The 24,997-nt window shown below is 40.7% G+C and overlaps 2 protein-coding genes across 2 annotated transcripts; one reads left to right on the forward strand and one right to left on the reverse strand.

The window, feature by feature from the left end:
- The first annotated feature begins 1,456 nt into the window (after nucleotides 1-1,456).
- Nucleotides 1,457-20,072, forward strand: LOC105041219 (uncharacterized). Its single transcript, XM_010918086.4, has 9 exons — nucleotides 1,457-2,068; nucleotides 2,658-2,892; nucleotides 3,027-3,196; nucleotides 5,376-5,518; nucleotides 5,698-5,875; nucleotides 6,069-6,636; nucleotides 8,985-9,097; nucleotides 18,448-18,691; nucleotides 19,708-20,072. Exons 1-9 carry the CDS (start codon nucleotides 1,878-1,880, stop codon nucleotides 19,933-19,935), a joined length of 2,070 nt encoding a protein of 689 aa, XP_010916388.1. The 5' UTR covers nucleotides 1,457-1,877; the 3' UTR covers nucleotides 19,936-20,072.
- A 2,284-nt stretch (nucleotides 20,073-22,356) lies between these two features.
- LOC105041218 (uncharacterized) lies at nucleotides 22,357-23,289 on the reverse strand. The gene has a single exon (XM_010918084.4). It carries the CDS (start codon nucleotides 23,222-23,224, stop codon nucleotides 22,574-22,576), a length of 651 nt encoding a protein of 216 aa, XP_010916386.1. The 5' UTR covers nucleotides 23,225-23,289; the 3' UTR covers nucleotides 22,357-22,573.
- Between the last annotated feature and the right edge of the window lie 1,708 nt (nucleotides 23,290-24,997).

Genomic DNA, 24,997 nt, shown 5'->3' on the forward strand with positions numbered 1-24,997 from the left:
AGTCCTCAAGGAGGATCCTGATATCCCTGCTGCATTCTTCAAGACCAAGATAGGTTTTAGATTTTGTTTTCTCATAAAGCTTGAAAGTATCGTAGGGACACATGGTATGCTATGAGAATGCTTTATAATCTGATGTGTCGATACAAAATATCACTTCTACATGTTTATTGCTTTACTATTATCCTATAGATATAAATATAGATAGATGTATATTTAAAATATTCTTTATTTTTTTATCATACTATTCTTTATTTTTTATCAGACTATTTATATTTATATTTTTTATTTAAAAAATATAAAAAATAATAAAAAATAAAATTTGACATGTGGGATTGCAGGTGATTATCCTATAATCTTACGTGTCAATACGTAATGCTACTCCTAATATCTATATATTGCTTTACTATTATTATATAGATATAGATTATTTATTTTTTTATCATATACATATTTTTTATTTTTATTTAAAATATATAAAAAATAAAAAAATAAAACTTCACAAGTGGTGTTGTCGAAGATTATCTAATAATCTTACGTGTCAACACAGAATGTCACTCCTAATATCTGTGTATTACTTTATTATTATTATATAGATAGATAAATTTAAAATATTTTTTTATTTTTTATTATATTATTTATATTTTTATTTATTATTTAAAAAATAAAATAAATAAAATAAATAAAATTTGACATGTGACATTGTGGAAGATTATTCTATAATCTTACGTGTCAACATGGAATGTCATCTTGATATCTGTGTATCATTATATTATTATTATATAGATATAAATATTATAGATTAATTATAGATTTGATAATTTTAGATTAATTTGTGTGCACCACTATTACAAAGGGAGATCTTGACCCAGGTGAAAACTTTGAGCTCAACTTAAACAATCAGTACCTACCTTTGTTTTCAAGAAGTTATGGTTCAAATATTTTCTAGGTGGACGGGAGGCTTATGTACGGTGAAAGGTATGAAGGCTAACAAAGTTCCTCTGGATTGGGCTTTCTCCAACCATCCACAGTTCCAAATAACTAATTTATAAACTTGTAGTTAGCTCTAAGAGTGGTTGGAGTGAAGACCATAATTTATAAACTTGTAGTTAGCTCTAAGAGTGGTTGGAGTGAAGACCAAAACCAGATGTCTACCCAGACTAATTAAGCAATCCTATACAAGTAGACAAGATTCAACCAACCAGCTAGAAGACGCAAGCTTCAGAAAATTTTATTGAATTCTCTCTTCAACCTCTACCTCGGAACCCAGTATTCCGCGGCCCAAATCCTCTCAACAAAGAGAGTGACAGCGCCCATCTCATATATTATTATTTATTACCAGCAGCCACCAAAATCCAAATCACTCACATGCTCCGCACGTGCCAACCAGTGTATTTTCCAACTAAACCAAGGCTCCGAAGGCGAAGAATACGACCCAGGAACCTCTCGAGCAATCGTTCACGAGGAAGTAATTAGGCCCCAATCTTCATTTTTTCTGCCTTCTCGTCCATGTGCCAAACCCGCAAACGGAAAGCAAAACGACCAGCATCTGGTTTTCCTTACCGCGACCCCGTGCCCCAGATAAAATCTCGCGGCTTTGCGTCGCCCCCACTCTTCCCCCTTTCCCTTATCCGTTTCTTTCCCTACAATCTTCCTTCAAATCCCAGTAGAAGTAAGAATAAGCGCATACTCGTACTGGTTGTTAATCTGAGACGTCTATTACCCTTTAGCCCTAATGGGTATCTCAGCGAAGAAGGATTTGGATTGGGGTTTCGTTGGGGAGAGGGGAAGAGAACGAGATCGTGGAGACTGACGCATTGGAATTGCGAATATTTAAAGCGGTCCCAGAATTGGGGTTTTTTGGGGGGAAGGTGGAGGAGATGGCGATGATGAGCAAAACCCGGAACTTGTTGGAAGGGTTGGTGAAAGAGGGGTCATTCAAGTGGTCGCTCGGCCGCCGGAGCTCCTTCGATGAGGAGTTCGAGGAGATGGGCCGCTCCCCGTCCGGCAAGCGCAAGTGGATTTCCGAGCTCTCCCCCATGGCCAACGTCATCGTCGGCCGCTGCTCCCGGTATACATCTTATTATCATGATACTTTTGTCCCTTTCCTCGTTTCCATCTGATTTTACTTCAAATCGAATGCCTTTTTTTTTCTTTTTCGTGGGTGTTTATATCAAGCTTCAATTAAAACGCAAAAGAGAGCTGATGTTATATCTTTCAGCCTAGCAGTTTCATCTTAACTTGTTGGCTATGAAAAAAGGAACATGGGTTGTCCTACAGAAACTGGGCTAGAAAAAGGGATTTTGTTGCATCGTTTCGTATCAATTTTTCAAGAAAGTGGCTTCTAAAGGTTTCTAGCTACCCAATTACTAGTTTTTGTTGCAGAATGCTGGGAGTAAATCATTATTTCTCATCAAAATAACCTGTCAGTAAAGTTCAAAGGTTATGGTATCTGCTTTTTGATCAGTCACTAGGCATGGAAAGTTGGGGAATGATTTTGTAACATTTTATATGGCTTTAATTTGTGAGCGGTGTAGCAGGCCTGGACGTAACCTTTTTAACCTTTCGAGTATCAGGTGATTCAGTGAATGGTCTTTATTTTAATGTCTGATTACTGTCAGGCTGTGCTAATTTTTGCTTTCCTTGCCACTTTGCTGCAGGATTCTTGAAGTTTCTATGGATGACCTTCAGCATAACTTTGACAAGGAAGCATCTGAGTCCATAAAACACCCATCAAATTATGCAAGAAATTTCTTGGAGTACTGCTGTTTTAGAGCACTAGCTCTCTCTACTCAAGTCACAAACCACCTGGCTGATAAGAACCTTCGCCGCCTAACATTTGATATGATGTTAGCCTGGGAAGCTCCTGCTGCTGCGAGTCAGCCTTTACTTAAGGTAGATAATTCAAGGTGACCCTCACTCACAGATTTTACCGGAATTGTTATTCCAATATTTGTTAGTTGGCCGACATATCTCACCAATCCGACTGATTGGTTGCTCCAAACTAAATATTCTTATCCCTATACCAGGTGGACAAGGAGAGTACTGTTGGGCTAAAGGCTTTTTCTAGAATAGCACCTGCAATCCCCACCATTGCAGATGTAATTACCTGCTTCAATCTTTTTGATGTATTTACAACTTCGACTGGAGGTCGACTTTCATTTGCTATATATGACAAATACCTTGGAGCGCTAGACAGGTTACAGTTCAACATATTTCATTCACCGTGCTGTCAGCAGGAAAATGTTCAATAGTGCTGACCATCTGTTTTATTAATAGTTTATGCCTGTGATTGCCAATGAATGAAACAATCTATTTCACAAATGCCTTAGAACAGATCCTGCTAACTTGTGAAGGCATATCTTGCTAACTATTTAAGGAATTTTCCCAAACTTAAACTATAACATCTCAGTTGAACCATAGTGAACAGACTAAGAACATCCCTCTTTTGGCTTTTTCAACTAAAAACATCTAACTACGCTTCTTCTAACATATTCATTTCTGACCAGTGCAATGTTCTTATTTTGTCTATGCTAGTATCTGCTCATACTATTCCCCTAGCTTATTCATACCGTTACTGGCGTTCTCCTCCATTTATCTTGATTTGTTCAAATAATATGCTTTCCCTATAGCATTCAATTTTAACCACCATAATATCCTCATTTTTTTGATATGTCTACTTTGTGCCTTCATATTACTTAAACATTTTGATCTGTAGAAAATCATATCCCATTTTGCCATCTCTTAGTATGTGCTTGTCCGCGCGTCCAAATTTCTGCATAGTGAATATCTGATAACCTGAATAATCAAACTGGTGCTTGTTCATGCTATCAGATTTGAACGGGACCATTTTCTTAATCACTTTCTGGGAAAATTACAATCATATACTTTCTTGTTTTGTTCTGTCAGTTTTATAATCTGATTCTTTGGACCTTTTCTCCATGATTAGAATGGAGGTTTTGTTCCTGTTCTTGTGCGATTGGAATGTTTTATATAGCATTAAAATTGCATCTTCTCCTAAACAAATGTGGTTGGTAAAACTATATTATAGTTTAGCTCTTTCTCATAGGTCCATTGCTTGTGGAAAATCCCATATCAGAAAAAAAACACTACTTTAATGCTTTTAAATGCTCATATCCATAACAATTTTTGTGCAACCTGTTCAACTATGCCCCTTCAAATTACCTTCATGTCACTTTGCCCCTTGCTTTTTTCATTTCACCGAATACTATGCGCAAGCAAGAAAATAGCCTCTCTGATTGATCTTATTATCAGGACTCATATTAGTTCTCAGATAAAAAGAGTGGCCCAGATTGATAATAACTCTCTCCTGTATTTTTTTTAAATAAATAAAATAACCACCCTCACTGTTATGAGCAATATATTTGCACCCGACAGCATGATAATTGAAATGTAGAAGTTGAAGCCAAAACCATGGTGCTGTAGTGCAGCCTTTGGAATGTGAAAAACAGAATGTAACTCCTTTCTTTCGTACATGTTTCTTCAAATGAGGATAAAACTTAAATTAGGGCATTCCTGACCTAACCTTTCTGATTTCCATGTCCAAGAATATCCGTTCAACTTCTTCTACTTTTTTCTTCCCTTATTTCCTGCTTCTTCACATGATAATGAAGATCAAGGATGCTAATTTTTGTTCCCTGGCATCACCTTGATGAGTATTCAGATGATTATTTAATAATATTTTAAATCCATGACATAAACTGCACCAGCCCCTCCAGCAAAAGAGCGCACAGCATAATATGCAGTTATCCATCATGTGCTCTACTTCTCTACCTTTGTTAATGTTTCATTTGGTTTGTTGGCACTGTATCTTAGCTTCCTGTGACTTCCTGATGAATTGAAGTGATTTCTTTTGCAGTTGAATAAATATATTCCAACTTTGGATGTCGTTATGCTAACTTATCTTGTTTTTGGACAAAATTTCACCATTTTAAGTTACTTGAGGCATGAAGTCCGGTGGTCTTTTCTGCTAATTTTGTCTAACTTATGAATTAACATGAATAATTTATTCATACTGGTTGAGAGAATATTCATGCCAAGTTAGGTATGTGGCAAGCATAATATCTCATGTTGGAAGTGTCACAATTATATTTGACAGGTTACATGTAGTAAGTGGTGATGAGTAAAACATTGCCGAGACTTACAAAAGCTTTGATACTTCAGTGTTCTGATTTCTGAAAGTAGGCCATGCTTTTTAGTCTATCACTCTACTTTCAAGTCTTATTTCTCATATGTACAGGATTTTTACCTTTCTTCATTCCCAATAATATTTTTGTTATGCACATGCTGTGTCAGCTCACAACTGAACAGATTATCGATAAATTGGATCTGATTCTAGAATGTCCGTCCTTATACAGAGCAATACAAAAAATGAAGACTCGATCAGAATCATCTCTTCTTCTGGGTCTTCGATCAGATAGAGGAGAAAGGATCCTTGATTTGGATGGAACATTGACTACCCAACCAGTACTTGAACATGTAGGAACCTCTGCATGGCCTGGTGGGCTTCTGTGCTTACTAACATTCTACTTTTTGGTTTGCTGAACAATATAGGCCATGTAATTGATTAGTGATCTAGGATAGATGGCTTATTGTTAAGCACTTAGATTCACAGATCTTTGTTCACAGTTCATGTCCTCTTGCTGCTATATGATTACTTATTAAACCTTGTTAATGCAGGAAGATTAACACTGACAGATCATGCTCTTTACTTTGAACCTCTACGAGTTGTAACTTATGACAAAGCAAAAGTATATGACCTTGCAGATGATTTGAAACAGGTTATCAAACCTGAGTTGACTGGGCCATGGGGTTCACGTCTTTTTGACAAAGCAGTCATGTACAAATCAATATCCTTGTAAGTCATGTTATTTATCAGTCTGTTTACTAATGTTGCACTCTTAGCTTTCCTTACTGCCACTTTTTTCCCATGTTGTTTTTCTTTGGGTATTGGGTGGATAATTTATGGATTGTTGATGTCAGTAAATGTTGAATGCTATTGAAGAAGATAATTGCATTGTAACTAATGATGTCTTTAATGCTGCTTGTAGATCAGAACCAGTGATCATGGCGTTTCCAGAGCTTGTGGGTCATTCACGTCGTGACTATTGGCTAGCCATTGTGCAAGAAATTCTTTATGCCCACAGATTTATTAGAAAATTCCAAATAAAGGGTGTTGAGAAGGAAGAAACACTGTCGAAGGCTGTGCTAGGCATTCTGCACTTACAAGCTATTCAAGAGGTAGCTGCTTCAATGCCCATAAAAAATGAGGCACTTCTAATGTTCAATCTCTGTGATCAGCTTCCTGGAGGTGACCTGATACTAGAAACACTAGCTGATATGATATCTTCTAGGGGGTTGGATCGGGTTAACCAATTCAGTTCTGGAAGTGGAATGTATTCTATATCTGCGGTAGCAATATTGTCAAATCTGGGGGTGGTGTCTGTAGATACTACTAATGAAAGGCTTCTTGTTGGCGAATTAGTTGTAGGGCAGATGAGCTCCTTAGAAAAGGCTGTTAGTGAGTCCCTGGATAACCACAAAATGGTAGAGCAAGCAAAAGCCACGGTTGAGGGAGTTAAAGTAGATGGGATTGATACTAATTTGGCAGTGATGAAGGTATTCAACTTGTTGTCATCTATTTTCTTTTATACATGTTGCTAGCACCCTTGTGTTACTTCAACTGATTGTTATTATGTTACTGTATCATCTTCATAATTTGATGTGAAAAAGGATTGTGTTCTTTAGTTCATATGGGCCTGATTGGGCATGGCTTAAATTGACTTTATATAATTATTTTGAGCCCTAGAGCTTCATTTGTTGGTTTTTATGGTCACTGGCATATAGGTACACGCGATGCATGTTTAGTAACAAGATAACACACAGCAAATTGTTATCATGATTTTGAGTAAAGAATGAAGTACCAAACAAAAATAATAAATAACCTTAAATAGATAAGAAGTAGAATAGAAAATAGAAATTAAACCAGAAGATAGAGATTGGTGGTGGATAAGGATGTTAGATGGAGATGGAAATAGAAAAAAGCTTGTTGGTTAGAGAGAGGTTAGCTAGGATGCAAGAAGAAGAATTTGGGGCATCAGGAAGATCACAGCTGATGTGTGATTTAAATGTGCAAGAGAAGATTGAGATCAGTTTTTTTTTTCCAAAACCAACATTTTGATGATTGTTATATAATAATGTTCTTATGAATTAAATAATAGTCCACCAGCGGGCAAATTTGGTAGACCCAAGGATCCACCGATGCTCTTTTTATATGGTATAAATGTGTACATGAAGATGTGCTCGTATGGAGTGTGTGGATTAGATCACACTTTGCAGGTAAGCATCTGCATCATATGTATTATGTGCCAGAGTTCTCGATATCACAAGTCACTCGGTTGTCATGATGTAGTGGGACAGCCATGATTTTGTGGGCTTCAAACTCAAAGGGTCTATCAAAGATAGTCCAAGTGACATACAGAAATGGGTCACTAAGCTTTTATATAACTTGGTGCAAGAGTTGTAGTTTCATATAAAGTCATTTAGCCTATTAGAGTCATACTTTTTTGGGTCAATGGAGGTTATTTGTGGTCTTTTTTTGTCCTATTTAGGATAGGATTAGGTTTGCAAAGGTCCTGTTCTGGCATGCATTGATAAAGGAAAGCCCCTAAGTGATTAAGTTTGGGAATATTTGTGTCTTTGAAGATAGGTTCCTGGTGGATCAAAATTTTTGAAGTCTTTTTGCCCTTTGTACATGGGCAAGCAATGTTTTGTGTTAGCAAGGAAAATAACAGTTGAGACTTTTTTTTTTTTGAAAATAGTTAAGGGGTTGTTATACTGCTGTTATAATTTATGACATCATTTGTTTTATTGTTTTCTAGTCAGAGATTGAAGTATAAGCACCCTATTTATTTTATAACTATACACAGTAATTGAACTACATGCATACAGTTTATACTATTTTGGCCTGACAAGCCAGAAAGAGCAAGCAATCAACTTTGTTAGGCTGGTATTTTGAAGTATAAGCACCCTATTTATTTTATAACTATGCACAGTAATTGAACTACATGCATGCAGTTTATACTATTTTGGCCTGACAAGCCAGAAAGAGCAAGCAATCAACTTCCTTAGGCTGGTATTTTGCACCTGGAGTTCATATGTGCAACAGCCAACAGGATTCTGACCTGAAGTGGTGGGCTGAGCCCCATAACCACATATTAACAGCCTACATCATCCAAAACTTGTGTCATCTTGTTTATGTTCACCCTTGAATATATCCATAACTTTTTCTTTGCTTTTTCTGGTTGCTTGTCAAAGTTCTTGCTCTTGCATCATCAGATACAGTATTGTCAGTTAATATATTCCCAATAGACAGCATTTAACTGTCTGTCCTTGATTCTTATGGATCTGTAGAATGACCAGTTTCTGCACTTTTGTCAGCATGTCCCTCTAAGATGCTTGATTACTTCTGTATTTCTCAAACCTTCTTTTAGATGAGGTCATGTACCCCATTTCACCAGACATTTCTCATCCAACTTAATTTTAGATGGAATCATGGGGATCTGGGGTTCAATTGTCTGCTTCTGCAGGAATTCATGAGCACAAAGCACAACCTTGGCTTGAAACTGATTGTAGCATTCTTTACAAAATTTTGAAACTTTAAGAAAGGACATATTGAGGAAACATCGACCCTTGATTCTATTAAACTACTTGATTCTGAGCATCCAATATCCATTTTTAGCAGAACGCCATAAATTGGTTAGTGTAAGTTTTGTTTTCTGTTTATTCTTGCCGTGTTCCCTTTTCATGAAGTGTGGAATATGAGTTAATGATGTATTTGAATAACTAGTATTACTTTAGTCAAAAATAGTCAGTTGAACTGTCAATCTGTCATTAAATCCATCGATGCTTTTGTTTTGCATAAATATAAATATTATATGTTTTTTCTTATTGCCTTCAACTTACAGGAGCTATTACATCCTATGATTGAACTGGGAAAAATCCTCAATTCTTTAGCATCATGGGATGAACCTCTCAAGTCTTTGGCATTCTGTTCTGTGTCTTGTTACGTAATTTTCAGGTTTGACTCTGTTGCTTTTTCACAGATAAATCTATCAATAGTGCATGACATTCTTTATAACTAGTCCAACTCATTTTGTACTTGTGTACTTTGTTTTTTATAATGTGTTTAAGCATGTTGTTACTTTTTCTACAGAAACTTTATAATTTTTATTAGCATAGAGATGATTAATCTGTTTTCTGAAGGTTCCTTTAGTACCAAAGCAATGAGTGCTACATTAGGTTTAATATCCCAAACTGTGTATGATGTGGGGTTATATTAAAAAAAAAAAAAAAGTAAAAAAAAAAAAGAAGAAAGCGAGCAGTGATTTCTGAATGGTCCTTTCGGTCTTGTGCATATTGAAGATGCATAAAGTAATGGTCTTGGAGAATTCTAAATGATGTATCACATCAAAGTACAAAATGACATGGTTTTTCTTTGCGCATAACTTTAGAGTATCAGGTTTTCTTTTCCTGTTGTGGTTCATTCCTTTATACCCTCTTCATGTGTAATAAAATATGCAACCATACTTAAGGATAGCCGGATAGGGTGTGTAAAGCCTTGTTAAGTGTAATGTTAGGTAGGCTTCGACTGTCCATGGTGGCTAAGTTTTTAAATCTTCATTAAAATGGTATAAATATAATCATGGAGATATATGTTTATTTGCATGATGCCAAATTTTGTACTCTTGTGGTTGCTAAATTTCTGTAGGGTCATCCATGGAGATGCCTTTTGTAGCATGACACAGGAAGTGACAACTTTTGATGTCACAAGTTATCCATAACTCATTTACTTTTGTTAAGGAGCCCGAAATGCCTGATTTGTTTGAAGCTAAGCATGGTCATGTTAATTTTGCAGAAATTGATTTGATGTAGTTGAACCAAGGTTCACTGAACCATCCTGGACTAGGCGGTTCGAGGCATGCCAAATCATACTGGTGACTAACCAGTGTAGTTCGGACATTTGATTCGGAACACTGGCGGAGATGGAGCGACGGAGAAGGAAAGAGAGGAAAAGAGAGAGAGGAGGGGAGGGGAGGAAAGGAAAAGGCCGACGGTAGCTGGCGGTGGTCCATTGGGGCATTCGGGGCTCGTAGTCCTTCGCTTGATGTGAGAAGAGAGAGAGACAGACAGAGAGGGGGGAAGGGAGAGAAGAGAAGAGAGCGGAAGGCGCGGGGAGATCGTCGGAGGGCTGTTGGGTGGCTGTCATGGACATCGGATTGCCCAAAACCCCTATTTCGAATCTATGATGGCTGTGGGGATATTTTGGGTCGTCCGACGGCCACTTGGCAACCTCCCCGCCACCTTTCTCTCCCTTTTCTTTTCTCCCTTTCCCTCTCTTTCTTGCATTTTCTCTCGTCGAGGATTGCATAGTCTAGGAGGCCTTGGCAACCCTCTGGTGGCTTCGGTGGCCCTCCGATGGCCACCGCCGGTGTCTCCGTCGGCCTCTCTTTCCTTCTCTTCCTCCACCCCTTTCTCTTTCTCTCACTTTTCCTCTTCGGTTCATCTCTCGTTTCTATGTCGTTTCGGGTCCGGTACGGAGGCATACCGCTTGTCAGCTGGCACGGGATCCGATTCCAAGTCGGCGATCATTAAATTGAACTATCAGAGATATTGAGGATATGCCTCAGCACAATACTGACAAATGTTTGCTGCAAGGAATCTCTTTGAGCAAAAGCAAGATTGTGTCAGAGCTCCTTTTTTTTTTTTTTTTAAATGTTTTGAGAAACTCCACTTCCTTCAATATCTATTGAAATGTCAATCTTTTGGGAGCACATCATTTCGAATTTTGGATTATTTATCAATACTTTGATAGTGTCTAGTATCCAAAGCAGTAAAAGTTTATGAAATGTTTGCATCTTTTGAGCTTGAGACGTTCCAAACATGCCACTATACCTGCTACTTTTGGTTTCGTCAATCAGAAAATGTCCAAGGTTGATTATGTACTTTTAACATCTGTAGTTTTCTATTTGTCATTCATGGATGGAGAAGCCTTTTGTAGCATAAGATGGGAAGTTGCAACTTCTGATTTCGCAAGTTATCCATACCTCATTTGGTTATGTTAGGGAGCCCAAATTGCCTGATTTGTTTGGAGCTAGGGATGCTTAGGTTAATTATGGAAAAAATTGCCTTGAGATAATGCTCAATTGCCAAATTAGTGTCATGGAACTATTGGGGATATGCTCTGCAAAATGCTGACATTGAGCAAAACCAGAACACAAGCTCTCAAAGATTTTACAAAAAGCTCTTATTTTTTTTGTTAGGATTTGACGCCTCAAGATTTAGCCCACATTGAGCCCACAACGAGGTTCGCGATGAAAAATGGAGTCCAACGAGACCAAGATCACCCTAAACGGAGCTCGGATGGAGGAGATACAAGCTTTTGAAGTCGGCACGAGATCCGAAGCGGTGAAGGACCGCCGATGGAGCGGCGGCGGTGCGGCCGCAGGCGGCGGCACGCGGCCCAGGCGGGGCCAATGCGCGGGATGCGCGACCCAGGCGCGTGGCCCAGGCGGGCGGGCGGCCCAGCCTGTGCGCGGGCCCGCGTGCGGGCACGGCCCAGGCCCGCGCACGTGGGCCGGCCCAGGCCCAGGCGCCTTGCCTGGGCCCTGTACCCCGGTCCATCGTGGATCGGGCGGTCCATGGCGGACCGCGTGGGCATTTCCCACGTGTTTCTCGCGGTCCACGGCACTATTCCGTAGACCGAAGCGCGATCGGAGGGCCCAGGGATCTTCCGGTCTTGATCCGACGGTCCAGGGGGTTATTTGGCTTTGTTTTGGACTCTTAATCCCTCTCTAATTGGGTTTAAGCCCTTTAAAAGGGCCTGTACACAGGAACAGTGGCCAAGGGGGTTTGGTTTTCTGCTGTGGACGCCGTACAGAACTGAGGAAGAGAAAGAAGCGTGCATTGCTGAGAGAGGAGCAGGAGGCTCCTAGACAACGGACGCCAGGCACTTCAGGGGTTCAGGGGGTCTTCTAAGAGAGAGCTTTTGTGAGGAAAACTTTAGGTGAGAGAGAAATTGGGTGTACGAGGGTTGAGGGTGAGATCTCTTCTTGTAAATTTTTTTTTTATAGTGAAGTTTGCATGCCCCGTGGAGGCGAGCCCTTTTGTGGCTGATCCACGTATTTTGATTGTTTTATTTTATTTCTTCTTTCTTCCTGCTGCATCGCGTGGTATTGAAAAGGTCTTGGGAGGTGGTGTTCTGGTCAGACATCCACACAACAAGTGGTATCAGAGCAAGATGGTACAAAAACGTAAATTGCAGCGGTGGTGAGCAAGACTGAAGATAGAGAAGACAGGAACAATCAAGATGGAGATCGACAAGTTCGATGGTAAGAGCAATATCTCCTTGTGGCAGGCAAGGGTGAAGGACGTGCTCATCCAACAGGGGTTGATTGATGCTCTCTTGTGTGATGAGAAGCCGACCACCATGGAGGTGCGGGATTGAAAACGGCTACAGATGCAGGCGGTGAGCACCATCCGCATGTACCTGGCCGATGCGGTGGTGATCCATGTGCTGAGCGAGATTTTTCCGACAGTGCTGTGGTCAAAGCTTGAGGAGTTGTACATGGGAAAGTCTCTCACCAACACTCTTTTCTTCTGGAGGCAGTTCTACCAACTACGAATGACTGAGGGACAGAGTGTGCAGGAGCATCTGAGCCACTTTCAGAAGATTTTCACCGACCTCCTCAGCGTTGGTGAGAATGTTGAGGAGAAGATCAGGATGCTGGTTTTGCTGGCGTCGCTTCCCCTTTCGTACGAGTCCTTGGTGACTGCTCTTCTAGTGGGAAAGAGCATCATCAAGATAGACGAGATCACCGCGGTGATACTCCAGAATGAGATTCTCAGGAGGGAGAATCCAGCTTCGAGCTCAGGTGGCGGTAGCTCAGCTTTGGTGGCTTCTGGAGGAGCAGGAGGCGGTAGATGGAGCGACAAGAGATCGCAACGAGGGCGGTCCAAGTCCAGGAGGGACTTGAGCAAAATCAGGTGTTACCGGTGTGAAGAGTTGGGACATCTAGCCAAAGATTGCCCTCAACTCAAAAATCGGACGGTGGCTGCTGTAGCGACGGCCAGCAGCGAATCAGATGAAGATGTCCTGGAGATATCTGACGAGGTATTTACTTCTTTCCAGCAGTGGATATTAGATTCTGCATATTCCTATCATATATATTGCAGAGAGGAGCAGTTTGACTCCTTGGAGAACAGTGAGGGCACTATATATCTGCCGGATGGATCGAGCTGTGCGATCAGAGGCATTGGGACGGTCAACTGGAGGACACATGATGGTGCAGTGAGGAGATTGGGGGAGGTCCGATACATATCCGATTTCAGACGAAATCTTATCTCACTTAGTAGACTGGATTTGAGAGGCTACAGGACGGTAGCTGGTGGAGGAATCCTGAGGGTGTTACGTAGCGATAGGATTGTGCTGGAGGGGAAGAAGGAGAGTAGAGGACATTATTATCTGGCAGGAAGTCCAGTGCGAGGTGGAGCTTCGGGAGTCAGACGGAGTCCAGAGCGAGGTGGAGCTCCAGGAGGTGGATTGGGCATGAGACAGGAGACTCGGGAGGACAAGAGGCGACGTCGCAAGGTGAGATTCCTATTGCCGTAGGATGATGTCCTGAGCAGATTTCAGGTCAGGAGGAGCACAGCATACGACGGAGATGGGATCGAGCAGTCTGGTTCGATTCTCATGTATGCCCATCCATGATCAGTAGGTGATTGCCCCAGGGCATGGGGGCGAGGAGATCCAGAGGCTCTCGGAGTTTGGAGGCTGAATATCAAGTCGAGGTGGAGATTGTTAGCATTTGACGTCTCAAGATTCAGCCCACATTGAGCCCACAGCAAGGTTCTCGACGAAAAACGGAGTCCAACGAGATCAAGATCACCCCAAACGGAGCTCGGATGGAGGAGATATGAGCTTTTGAAGTCGGCACGAGACCCGAGGCGGGGGAGGATCGCTGGCGGCGGGCCGGTGGAGCGGACGCAGGCGGCGGCGTGCGGCCTAGGCAGGGCCAACGCGCGGGCCGGCCCAGGCCCAGGCGCCTTGCCTGGGCCCTGTACCCCAGTCCACCGTGGATCGGGCGGTCCATGGCGGACCGCGTGGGCGTTTCCCACGCGTTTCTCGCTGTCCACGGCATTATTCTGTGGATCGGAGCGCGATCGGAGGGCCCAGGGACCTCTTGGTATTGATCCGACAGTCCAGAGGGTTATTTGGCTTTGTTTAGGACTCCTAATCCCTCTCTAATTGGGTTTAAGCCCTTTAAAAGGGCCTGTACACAGGAACAGTGGCCAAGGGGGTTTGGTTTTCTGCTGTGGACGCCGTACGGAACCGAGGAAGAGAAAGAAGCGCGTGTTGCTGAGAGAGGAGCAGGAGGCTCTTGGACAGCGGACGCCAGGCACTTCAGGGGTTCAGGGGGTCTTCCAAAAGAGAGAGCTTTTGTGAGGAAAACTTCAGGTGAGAGAGAAATTGGATGTACGAGGGTTGAGGGTGAGATCTCCTTTTGTAAATTTTTTTTTTCATAGTGAAGTTTGCATGCCCCGTGGAGGCGAGCCCTTTTGTGGTTGATCCACGTATTTTGATTGTTTTGTTTTATTTCTTCTTTCTTCCTGCTGCATCGCGTGATACTAAAAAGGTCTTGGGAGGTGGTGTCCTGACCAGACATCCACACAACATTTTTAGCTTGAGAAACCCTGGTTCCTTCTAATTAGATAGTGTCTAGTATCCAGGACATCAAAAATTTATGAAACATCTGCATCTCTTTTAATCCTGGAACATTCAGAATACATCGGCCTGCATGCTATAGTGCTACATTTGGTTTCCTCAATCAGATAATATCTGAGGTAGCAAATGTGTGAAGCAGTCTTGCTAAGATGGACAGGAGTTATTTTCAAAAGATATTCGAATTAGTTGAAGCTTCTTACCAAGGTAGAAGAAAGCAGGCTTAGTAAAAGGCACATTGATGAAATAGCTCCAAACTAAAGACAGCTATAGAAGACCAGTAAGATGGCTTTACAGGATTACTTGATTGTTTGAAATAAGCATACCATGAACAATTATATAAGAGGAATCTAATTAGAATTTATGGTGGACTAGTAGGTAAGTAGAGAGTGCAAAAGTTTGCCAGTAATTTGTGATGAGCGTTGAGAATGAGGTCCTATTACTCATACATTGAGCTGTCAAATCGGAAAAGATTTTATGTTGGATTAACTGACCTCATAATAGCTCAAAGTTGGTCAAAGTTGTATTAGGATTTGACAGAATTGAGTACTTAATAGCAAATTAGCAAGAATTACTAACATTATCTTGTTGAACTGTTCTAGTAACCATGCTCTCTCTCCGTCCTACTCCATTTTAAGACACCATTTCAAGCAATGCTCAATGTAAATATTATTGTTCCCTCCATTGTATATTATTCAAGTTCAGCTTTGTTCTTCCAAGCTCCATTAGAAAGAGATGTTGATGGTACAAACCTGATTGCTGAAATGCTTAGGCAGTTATAGACACTTTCCCCCCTTGAGCATCTTAGAAGAATGTCGAGATGGCAAGGTGGGCCCTTGGAGTTAAAATTACCTAGATTCATTATATTGATATGTAATGCAACCTATATTTCACCTTTTGATGGACTTACATGATCATGACTATTGATCTATTCATCTGTCCATCTGTCCATCTGTCCATCCACAACTGTGGATATATGTAGCATATCTAATTGTGTATATCGATGAAGCTATGTCATTGTTATATGTGCAAAGGCATTAGCATGAGCAATAGGTGGTTGTTCGGTGGTTGCTAGGTATCAGGGTGGTCTCACCATTAGGAACTATGTGTAAAGGACTTTTGTGGTCACCTTTGACCAGATTACTTATAGTGCTATCCTTCTAAGTATAAGGAGCCATAATAAACCTTGTAACAATGTGAAAGATGTGAAATCTAAAAAAGGGAGTGAACTCCAAGAGTTTGTAATGTCTAAGCAGATTTTTGTTGCCCATCTAGTGTGAAGATGGAGGATGAAAAGGCTTTGAAGACTTTTAGATAGGAAGAGGTAATATTGGTTCTATGCCATTTATGCGACGCCGTACGTCTTATGGTCCTAGGGATGTCTATCAAAGGTTACAAACCCAATTGTGAGTTGCTCACTAATGATGGAATTGTACATGAAAGTTGATTGTGGCTGAAATTTGTTGGCATGAAGAAGGAAAAATGTGTTTAAACTCAATAAAGAACTATCACACACTTAGTGAGCTAGTGTATGAAAACTGAATTTTGAAATCACCGAACAAGCCAAGAGGCGAGCTTGAACTGGCCAGGATTGGGATAATGATAGGGGTGCATACGAACCAAGCTGCTTATGAGCAGCTTGGGATGAGCTTGCTAAGAGGTCATTTGAGCTCGACTCAGCTAGGAAAGGAGCAGTGCTGAAACACATTTTATAGCTTGACTCATAACTGAGCCAAGCTAGAACACCTATGCTGTTTGAATATAGTGGGAAAGTTCAGGTCGGCTTGACTAAAGCTTGGCTTAAAGCTCAACCAAGGGGAGCTTGAGCAAGTTACATTGCTCAATTAGCCTGTTTAGATGTGAGCCAAGCCCAAGCAGCCTGGTACTTGGTTCGGCTCATTTGCACCTTTAGATAATGATGCACAATATTCATCTGCTGTCAAGAAAATGAGAAGAAAGATACTCACTGCTCAAGACAAAGTTGAAATAAGACAGAAAGCAGTCAAAAAACCCAAAGACAACAGAATTGGAGGCTAAATCCCACCAAGCGGTGGAGGCAACCATCAGTGTAGCACAAAGGATTGCTGTTGATTGAACAATTTGGTTGTTTAGTTGTTTCAAACGAAATATGCAAAGCATTTTACTCAAAAATATTCCAAACCACAGTTAAGGAAGCTCAGCACCGGTTGACAAACATCATGAACTGTTGACCACCTCAAATGTCAGACTTGCTTCTGTGTTGCTTATTTGAAACTTTTTGGGATGGCAGATGGAATTACAGATATAAAAGGTAGGAATTGAAAAAGTTTGCCTGAAGGATTGCAAAATTGATTGGACTGGTATTTAGAAGCTGATTGTGAATTGGTAGACAAGGATGGATTTGTGTCTAGAAACTAAAATTAAGCACTATAGTTTGGTGCAATTTTGACTATCATTCCAACTTCCAACAGGTTATAGGTGGTTGGAATTAATGATGGTTCCCTGAGTAGGGTTCCGGGAGGCTTGTTAATAAAGGGGACATATGGGGCTCTATTCCAGTTACTTTAAAAAGCAAGAATGGATGGGAATATTGTATGTGTTTTCCAAAGTTGGCTTTCAAGACCCTAAACAATGATTTTGTGCTCCATTAGCACAATAATTGGTAAACAATTGTAGGAGTCTAATGCAAGCCAAATATTTAAGTGCTGATGCCGGTGGTGTACCAGCGAATGTGCCACCCCTTGTCAAAATGCCCAAAAAAAAAAAACTTACTATCTTTTCTAATTAAAACTAATGTTGAAGAAAGAAAGGATGGATGTCATGATGACATATGATGCATGCTGATACTAGCCTGGTACAGCCAGCAACTATCAGAGGAATCCAGCATCGACAACTGATTACAATACATTGCATTTTGTGGGAAAAATTTAATGATGGAGACCTACAAGATCAATGCCCTACTCAGGTGCCATGAAAGCTGGAGCACAAGTTTCAGGAATAATTGTGAAAAGCAAGGTCCACTGTAAGAAGCGTTGTTGTGTATATCTTAAAAGTACCAAGTCACATGCACACATGCACCTGCAGACATGCATGAATGCATGTGCACACACCCATACCCAATCCAAAGAGAGTTCTCACACACACAAAAGTAGACACTGCTGACATATAAGAGAGACAAATACTTCAAGAATTCAGTGGAAGCATAGAAGCCATGATGGTACCAAAATACATTATAATATTGGAGGAGTTTCATATGCTGCTTTTGTCTGGTGGCATGGTGGTAGGCGTTATGTTGTGATTATAAATGATGATATTTTGCAAGACTCAAATGTGTACTCTCAATGTTTTGAACCTCAAATTAAGAACTAGCTAATTTAGAATTCTTTGAAAAGAAACACTTCTGTTGCAGCTCTTGCAATATCCATGTCATTGGTACTTGAGTCCTCACATCCTTGGAGGAGTCATATGCTGTGCTTTTTGGGAAGATGCTTCCTTGCTAGTTCTTCTTTCATTTAGTATTGGGCAGTTTGTCCTTTAATTTCATGAATGGAAGTTTGATTTGACTGGTTCATAAAAGAATATTTTGCCTAGTTAGAATATTTTCTTTTTCATATGCGTCATTTTTAATTCATGTTATGGCTTTTTCATTCTGTCAATTTGAACGGATGCAGGGGATGGCTAGGTTATGCACTGGTTATGGTGCTTCTCTTTATTGCAATCTTCATGCTGCTTACTAGATTTTGTAGTCAAGGCCGGCCAATCAATCATGTTAAGGTGACGGCCCCTCCGGCAATGAATACTATGGAGCAGCTCTTGGCCGTTCAAAATGCTATTTCCCAAGTTGAGGAGCTGGTCCAGGATGGGAATATCATTCTCTTAAAATTACGAGCCTTGTTACTCGCTATGCATTCTCAGGTTATTCTTCTTTACCTTCAACACAATCTCATCTCTGATATTTTTTCATTGTGCGTGTGCGCGCACGTGTGTGTGTGCATGCCTGGACAAATAATTAAAATTTGGAGCTAAGACCACAGAAATATTTTATCTCATTAGTACAGGGGTTTTTGTAGGAAGTTATTCAGACTATGTGATTAGCCTGAGGGAGATCCTATCTTCTGTAATGCTTCCTGAGTTTTCCATTTAGCCAATCGTTGCTTGGTAGTTGCACTCTTTCCTTCTTATGTTTCAGTACTTGTATTGAGCTCGAAGGTGAGAGGGGTGTTGTCGTTCTTGTCAGTCATTATATACGTGTGTAAATGCATGGGCATGCACACATATACAGGAATATACAGAACATATCTTTGGATATGGACAGTTGGTGCATGTTACAGATATGCTGAATTTCAGGATGGCACACTTCAAGTTCATTTTTCTTATACCCAAAAAAAAAAAAAAAAATCTTTCTATTACTTTTCATTCTTTTGTGATGAATGATATCACAGTGCAAGTAACACCACATTAATACCGGGATCTTGAATTCACATTATCTAAATTAGTGAATCACCAAGCGAACCCCCAGGTTTATTGAATTTCACATGGTCGCATTATTGGTTAGCTTGATCTGAGACAATGTTTCTGTCCACAGCCACTTCGCAGCACTTTAACAGGTTCATCCATGTGATAGCTGGTTATTTTCATCTAGTACCAGGCTGTTTTTTGGAGCGTACAGTGCATATGTTTGCCAAGTATATAATGAATTCAATGCGGCATCACATAGAGGGGTATATGCGCATGCAAACATAAGTTCTTAAGCTTTTGTTGGATTATAAGAACTGAGTGAGACAATAGTCTCTGAAATTCCTAGATGTGAATCAATGTATGCTGCATACTGAATGATGCTTTCTATCAGATATTGCCCTTTTTTTTTCAATATATACGTACTTTTGAATCTCAAATTCTTATATGTAACTGTTTATTTATATGTTAAGCAGGCAACAGACAGAGCTATACTAGTGCTTGTTCTGATGGCCTTGGCTGTAGCCTTTCTACCTAGCAAACTTATCATCTTAATGATATTTCTTGAGACATTCACAAGAAACTCACCTCCACGAAGGACAAGTACAGAGAGGTGGACAAGAAGAATAAGAGAGTGGTGGTTCAGCATTCCAGCTGCTCCTGTAGTACTCGAACCAGATCAAGAAGAGAAAAAGAAGAAGTGAGCTTGTATATAATCATGTATTATTAATTGTTTCATGTATCCATAAATAATATTTTTTTTTCTGATTGCTTACATCCACACCCCAACGTACAAGACATGGAAATAAGAAGACAAATAACAAAAAGACATTTTTCGATACACCTAACTGTATTCAGCTTGTATGACATTGCAGTTACCAGAAGCAGGTTTAACTATCGTCTTCTTTCTTGAGCTCGTGCTGTGAAAACAGTTACTAATGGCTACCATTGACTGCTCAAAAAAGTTTCATGGTCTCAGCTTATGATGGCTACCACTCCTTATGAAATACACCAACCTTTATTTCTAATATTCTGGCGCTATTGGAGCTTTCAGGACTGCTTTCCATTTTCTTCCATGCCCTGTCCCATGTCCTCAGGCGGGTACTTCAGTTTCTATGGATGTTCTCCCTTCATATGCTACGACTTCCAAGGAACGTTAGAGATTTGAGGGTAGGGTATGAGTATTCGCGTATGAGCTGGTCCGCAAGCTCACCGACTATATATGAAATAATTTTTATGGCATGTTGGAAGCTGGATTAACCTGTTTATTGATTGAATTTTTGTTTTTTATTTTTTGATATTAGAATATGCGTTAATCCAAAAAGGCCTTGAGTCGGTGATGCAGCATAAAATTTACACAGGCTAGGGTAACCTCAACGCAAGGTTGCAAATGATACTGGAATAGCTTCCAATAACATGAGAACGTACTGGGGTGTAGTTCTTAAAACTGGACTGCATAATCTAAATTACAACAACTTGACAGGATTTTAATTTTCCAAGCTTTATCCGTTATTTGTCATTTTCTTTTTGTAGATTTTGATATGAAAATAATAGTTTTTACTATTTAATGCAAGTGTTTAGGTTTCAACTCCACCAAGCATGTGATCCACTTCGAAGAATCCGTGTTCCCAAAAAATTTCACTGATTCAAAATTCCGGAAAGCAGTTCAATGTTATGGACGTGCGGTCTGTACTCCAAACACCAACACAACTACTACATGATTTTCTTTGAAAGTAGTGGTTTCTGCGTCTGTGGACTAATTGCGAGATTTCAGAATCCGCCATTAAGTGTACGAAATATCCCGATCTATATATATATATATATAGTGTATTAAATGAGAGAAGTGATTTAATGTGAGAGGACATAATAATAATCTTCAGATCTATATCAATAGTTCGGATGAACGTTATGTGCGCTCACGTATGTGTATTAAAAAAATTAAAAATAAAATATGTAAATTTTAAAAATATTTAGACAGTTTGGACAACCGTATTTTCATCTGAACCATACTGTCTAACCGCATTCTCATCTGAACCGTTGATATAGATCCAACTTTTTCTTCCATTTTACTCGATTATAGAGCATGTTCTAAATTCTAACTCTATTGGGAATAATAATTCCTGGTTGGATCTCAAATTGGCCTCCGTTCTTCTCAAAAAGCGAACAAATTACTTGTAAAGTAAACGGGTACCACATTTTGTCATTACTTTCTATTTTCATGAAATAATTCTAATATCTGAAGATATTAATTTTCCACATGGATATAAATGGTTGGTTCAAAAATACATTTCATCCAGTGATAAGTAAATTCTGCAAACTTTCTGAATGATCTTCTTTATTAAATTGCTTTCTCAAAGTTAAAATATGGAGTATTTCACTAGAGCCATTTTGAGTGCAATTATAATTTGAACCGAAAATAACAAATCATTTTGGTTTCATTCTAGGTTTAGGAACCAACTGAAAACTACAGTTTCAAAAGCTGAAGTCACCCTTATGTATGGACCTTTCGTTTGAACGCGTCACTGTTGTCCCGTAAAATGGCTTACATTCTTGAACAAATGTAGCCTGCAATTTCCAATTTGCTATATTATTGTAGAACACTGACGACAAGTCTATTAGTGGATGGAAATGATTAGGTGATAGAATTTGGTTTACAACGACCATCGTGGTAGCAATGTGATTTTTATTTCTCCTATGTTTTGTAACGATTTAGAACCTTAGTAAAAAAGCTAGCAAGAAGTATGTTGCATTCCCCGACCATGTACAAGTATCCAAGATCTCTTTGGCATTGAGATCCTTAAATTACGTATTCTGTTTTTTTCTTTGGTGCAGTGGGGGGAGGGGGAGGGGGAGGGGGAGGGAACGTTGCGTATTAATCTGATCTATATGTCGTATACTTATCCATGTTTTATTTTCCTTAGTAATCAGTTTTTCATCTTCATTTGTCCTGCATTAATTAGTGCCATGGTGTGTACTGCATTACATCAGTGAACTGCTAGTTTGCCTCATCATGCAAACTTCTTAATTGATTGTAAACAAGTCTGATTTCACAAACTTGGTTAGGCCTTTGATGATAAAACGAACCAATAAAGCAATCCAAAATCCTTAGTATTACAAGAAAAGGAGAAGAAAAACTAGATGCAGGCCTTCATTTCATTGAATAAAAAGGAAAGGAAACAACGAACAAATCAGTCTCCAATATGAAGGAGTCTAACAACGAACGAATTGAATCATATTATTCACATTTGCTCCCCCTCTCTGCGCTTCTGGAGCTCATAGAATCACCCAAACAAAACAAACGAAACAAGAAGAATTATTACCAATCTATGGTTCCTGCCGGTCTCAGTACTCGGGGAATGCCCTCATGGCCTCCATGATGGAGGGTGAGATGGAGCCGCCCATGTTCGGAACGGAAGGCGAGAAGACGGCCGACTCCGGATATCTATAGAAGGACCTCGGCGAGCAGAAAGAGTTGGGCGTGAAGAGCGGGATCTCCGACAGGAACGGGTTAGGCGGTGGTGGAGGGTCAAAGCCGAGCGGCGAAAAGGCAGCGGCAGCGGCAGATGGCAGTGAGGAGCAGCCGACGTGGTGGACGACGTCCCCGGCGATGCTGCAATTCTCGGACGATGACGACGAGTCTTCGGTAGCCCCATGGATGGTGTCGGCGTCCTTGCGGGGTATGTTGGATGGCGGGGGAGTGGGATTGTTGGCGGCGGCGGCGTCGTCGTTGCCGTCGGTGGATTTGGAGAGGCCGGTGAGCTTCTGGACCAGGGCCATGAAGTCGCGGGCCTGCGTGTGGATGATCTTGGGGGAGTGTGTGTAGATGATGACAGGGTGGTGGCGCTGGGTGCTTGAGGAGGAGGAGGAGGTGGTGGTGGTGGTGGTGGTGGAGGAGGAGGAGGAGGAGGATTGCTTGTGGATGAGGTGGGAGTCCTTGTGAATCTTGAGAGGAGCCGGGCGGGGGCCGTTGATCTCTCGTGACGAAGGGCTCATGATGAAAATAGAATTGAAAAGGATTCAAGGAAGAAGAGAGACAGAGAAGGGTGGAAGGAGATTAAGGGATGGGGGGGGGGGGGGGGGGGCGGGGGAGGGGGGGAGAGGAGGAGGAGGTGTTTTATTTTTGAGCTGGAAGGAATGCTTTGTTTGGGGTCGGTGGAGAGATATATAAAGGGGAGGAAGGAGGGCCACAGCCAGCCAAATTGACCGTTGACAAAAAGAAAGGGGAGGTGTGATGTGGTGGGGAGCTTACAGGGATTGTAGGGGGGAGCCGTTGGCAGTAGGGCGTTGAGAGAAGGTTACTTGTTGACGCGGGAGAGGAAGGCGGGAGAGAGGATGGTGGGGGGCTGTGGATTCGCGCCCCCCTGACAAGGAAGCGAGTTCACACGTATATTTTGCAAGTTGGCTAGAGGGGAGGAGAGAGAGTGAGGGGTTGGATTCGGATGGGAATGATACGGATCCGAACCAAAAATAGCACTCTTGGCAGACTGGAGCTAGGTTTTGGTTTCATGGTGCACGTGAGAGGGACCGGTATGGATATTCGCACGTGCGATCATTGTGTGACCAAGAGACATGTTTGTCACAGGCTGGCTGACAGCGGTTTCATCTTCTCTCCATTAAACCGCAGTAGAGGCAGCACTGCGGGTCTCATGCTGGTTCATTCACAGAACGACGACTTCTTGTTACCGAGTTGGAGACGGGAGGACGAGAGGGAATTGGATGTTTGTGGATCTAAGTCTATAAGACTGAGGGCCAAATGTAGTTTTGGCCAGGTATGTTTCTCGTTTGAACAAAACCAAATCACTCAGGATCGAACTTACCTATGTGGATCTTATAGAAAATAATAAAAAAGTCGAAGTCTTAAAATTTGCATGAATTTAAGGCATTCCTGCCAAACTATTAAGAGATTGATTTATGTACCAAAAAATTAAGAAAATTGTTTTATATTATTTTAACTATAAACTAGAAGCCACTCTAGGCCAGATTTGGTTCAAAATATAAAGACCCAAACGCATGTAAAGAACGTAGTTTATGTGAATCTCATGCATGGTTATCAAGTTTTTTTCCCCCTCCTTTTTCTTTTTTGACCAAAAAGGATATCAAGTTTTAATCCTCGAACATAACATGGAGAATCCAGAATTGATCTCGAGAATATTCCCTGGTGGTTTCAAAGCCAGCTTTCTAGCTCGAGAAAAGATTTTTAATTAGCTTTCTCCGTTGGAATTTACAGAAGAAATATTAGAAACAGTCAAAGCTATGACATCAACGAAAGGGCGACTTCAAGTATCGCCGTAACGTGTGCATGATTACTACGGCCGTCCTGCGGTTTGGTACAAGTTTTAATACGACCAAAAAATTGTAGTGCTTTGGACGTGGACCAGGAGAATTGATGAGAAATTGGCATCCCATGGGTAAAACCTCGTATTATATGATAGATTTCCGGGTCTAATGCTTGGTGAAGAAAAAGCGGTGTGTTTTGTTTTATGCTTGAGTTGGTGGCTTTCTCAATTGCCGTGTTTTGTTCTGTCGGTCCATTTTTTTTGGCAGAATTATTCTGTCGGTCCTCTGAACACGAGGTTAGGCACCAGAGAGATCAAGGCATTCAAATTTTGAATGATCAACTTTGGAAGGTGGAAACTGCTTAAAGAAGGATGGAACACCCTCACCTGTCTCTCTCATGTAATTTTTAAGAACCTAGACTGCCAATCTATTTTCTTCTAATATCATTTACTTAAGCTACTAGGCTTATTTTTTTATTAGACAATGTTT

Source organism: Elaeis guineensis, chromosome 3 (assembly GCF_000442705.2).
Source record: "Elaeis guineensis isolate ETL-2024a chromosome 3, EG11, whole genome shotgun sequence".
NCBI lineage: Eukaryota > Viridiplantae > Streptophyta > Magnoliopsida > Arecales > Arecaceae > Elaeis > Elaeis guineensis.

What these genes read in the sequence shown, in the direction of transcription:
- LOC105041219 (XM_010918086.4), top strand. Translation starts at nt 1,878, where the DNA reads ATGGCGATGATGAGCAAAACCCGGAACTTGTTGGAAGGGTTGGTGAAA. An exon ending in ATCGTCGGCCGCTGCTCCCG is followed by an intron (nt 2,069 to 2,657) that starts GTATACATCTTA and finishes ACTTTGCTGCAG; the next exon opens with GATTCTTGAAGTTTCTATGG. An exon ending in ATGTACAAATCAATATCCTT is followed by an intron (nt 5,876 to 6,068) that starts GTAAGTCATGTT and finishes TGCTGCTTGTAG; the next exon opens with ATCAGAACCAGTGATCATGG.
- LOC105041218 (XM_010918084.4), bottom strand. Translation starts at nt 23,224, where the DNA reads ATGAGCCCTTCGTCACGAGAGATCAACGGCCCCCGCCCGGCTCCTCTC.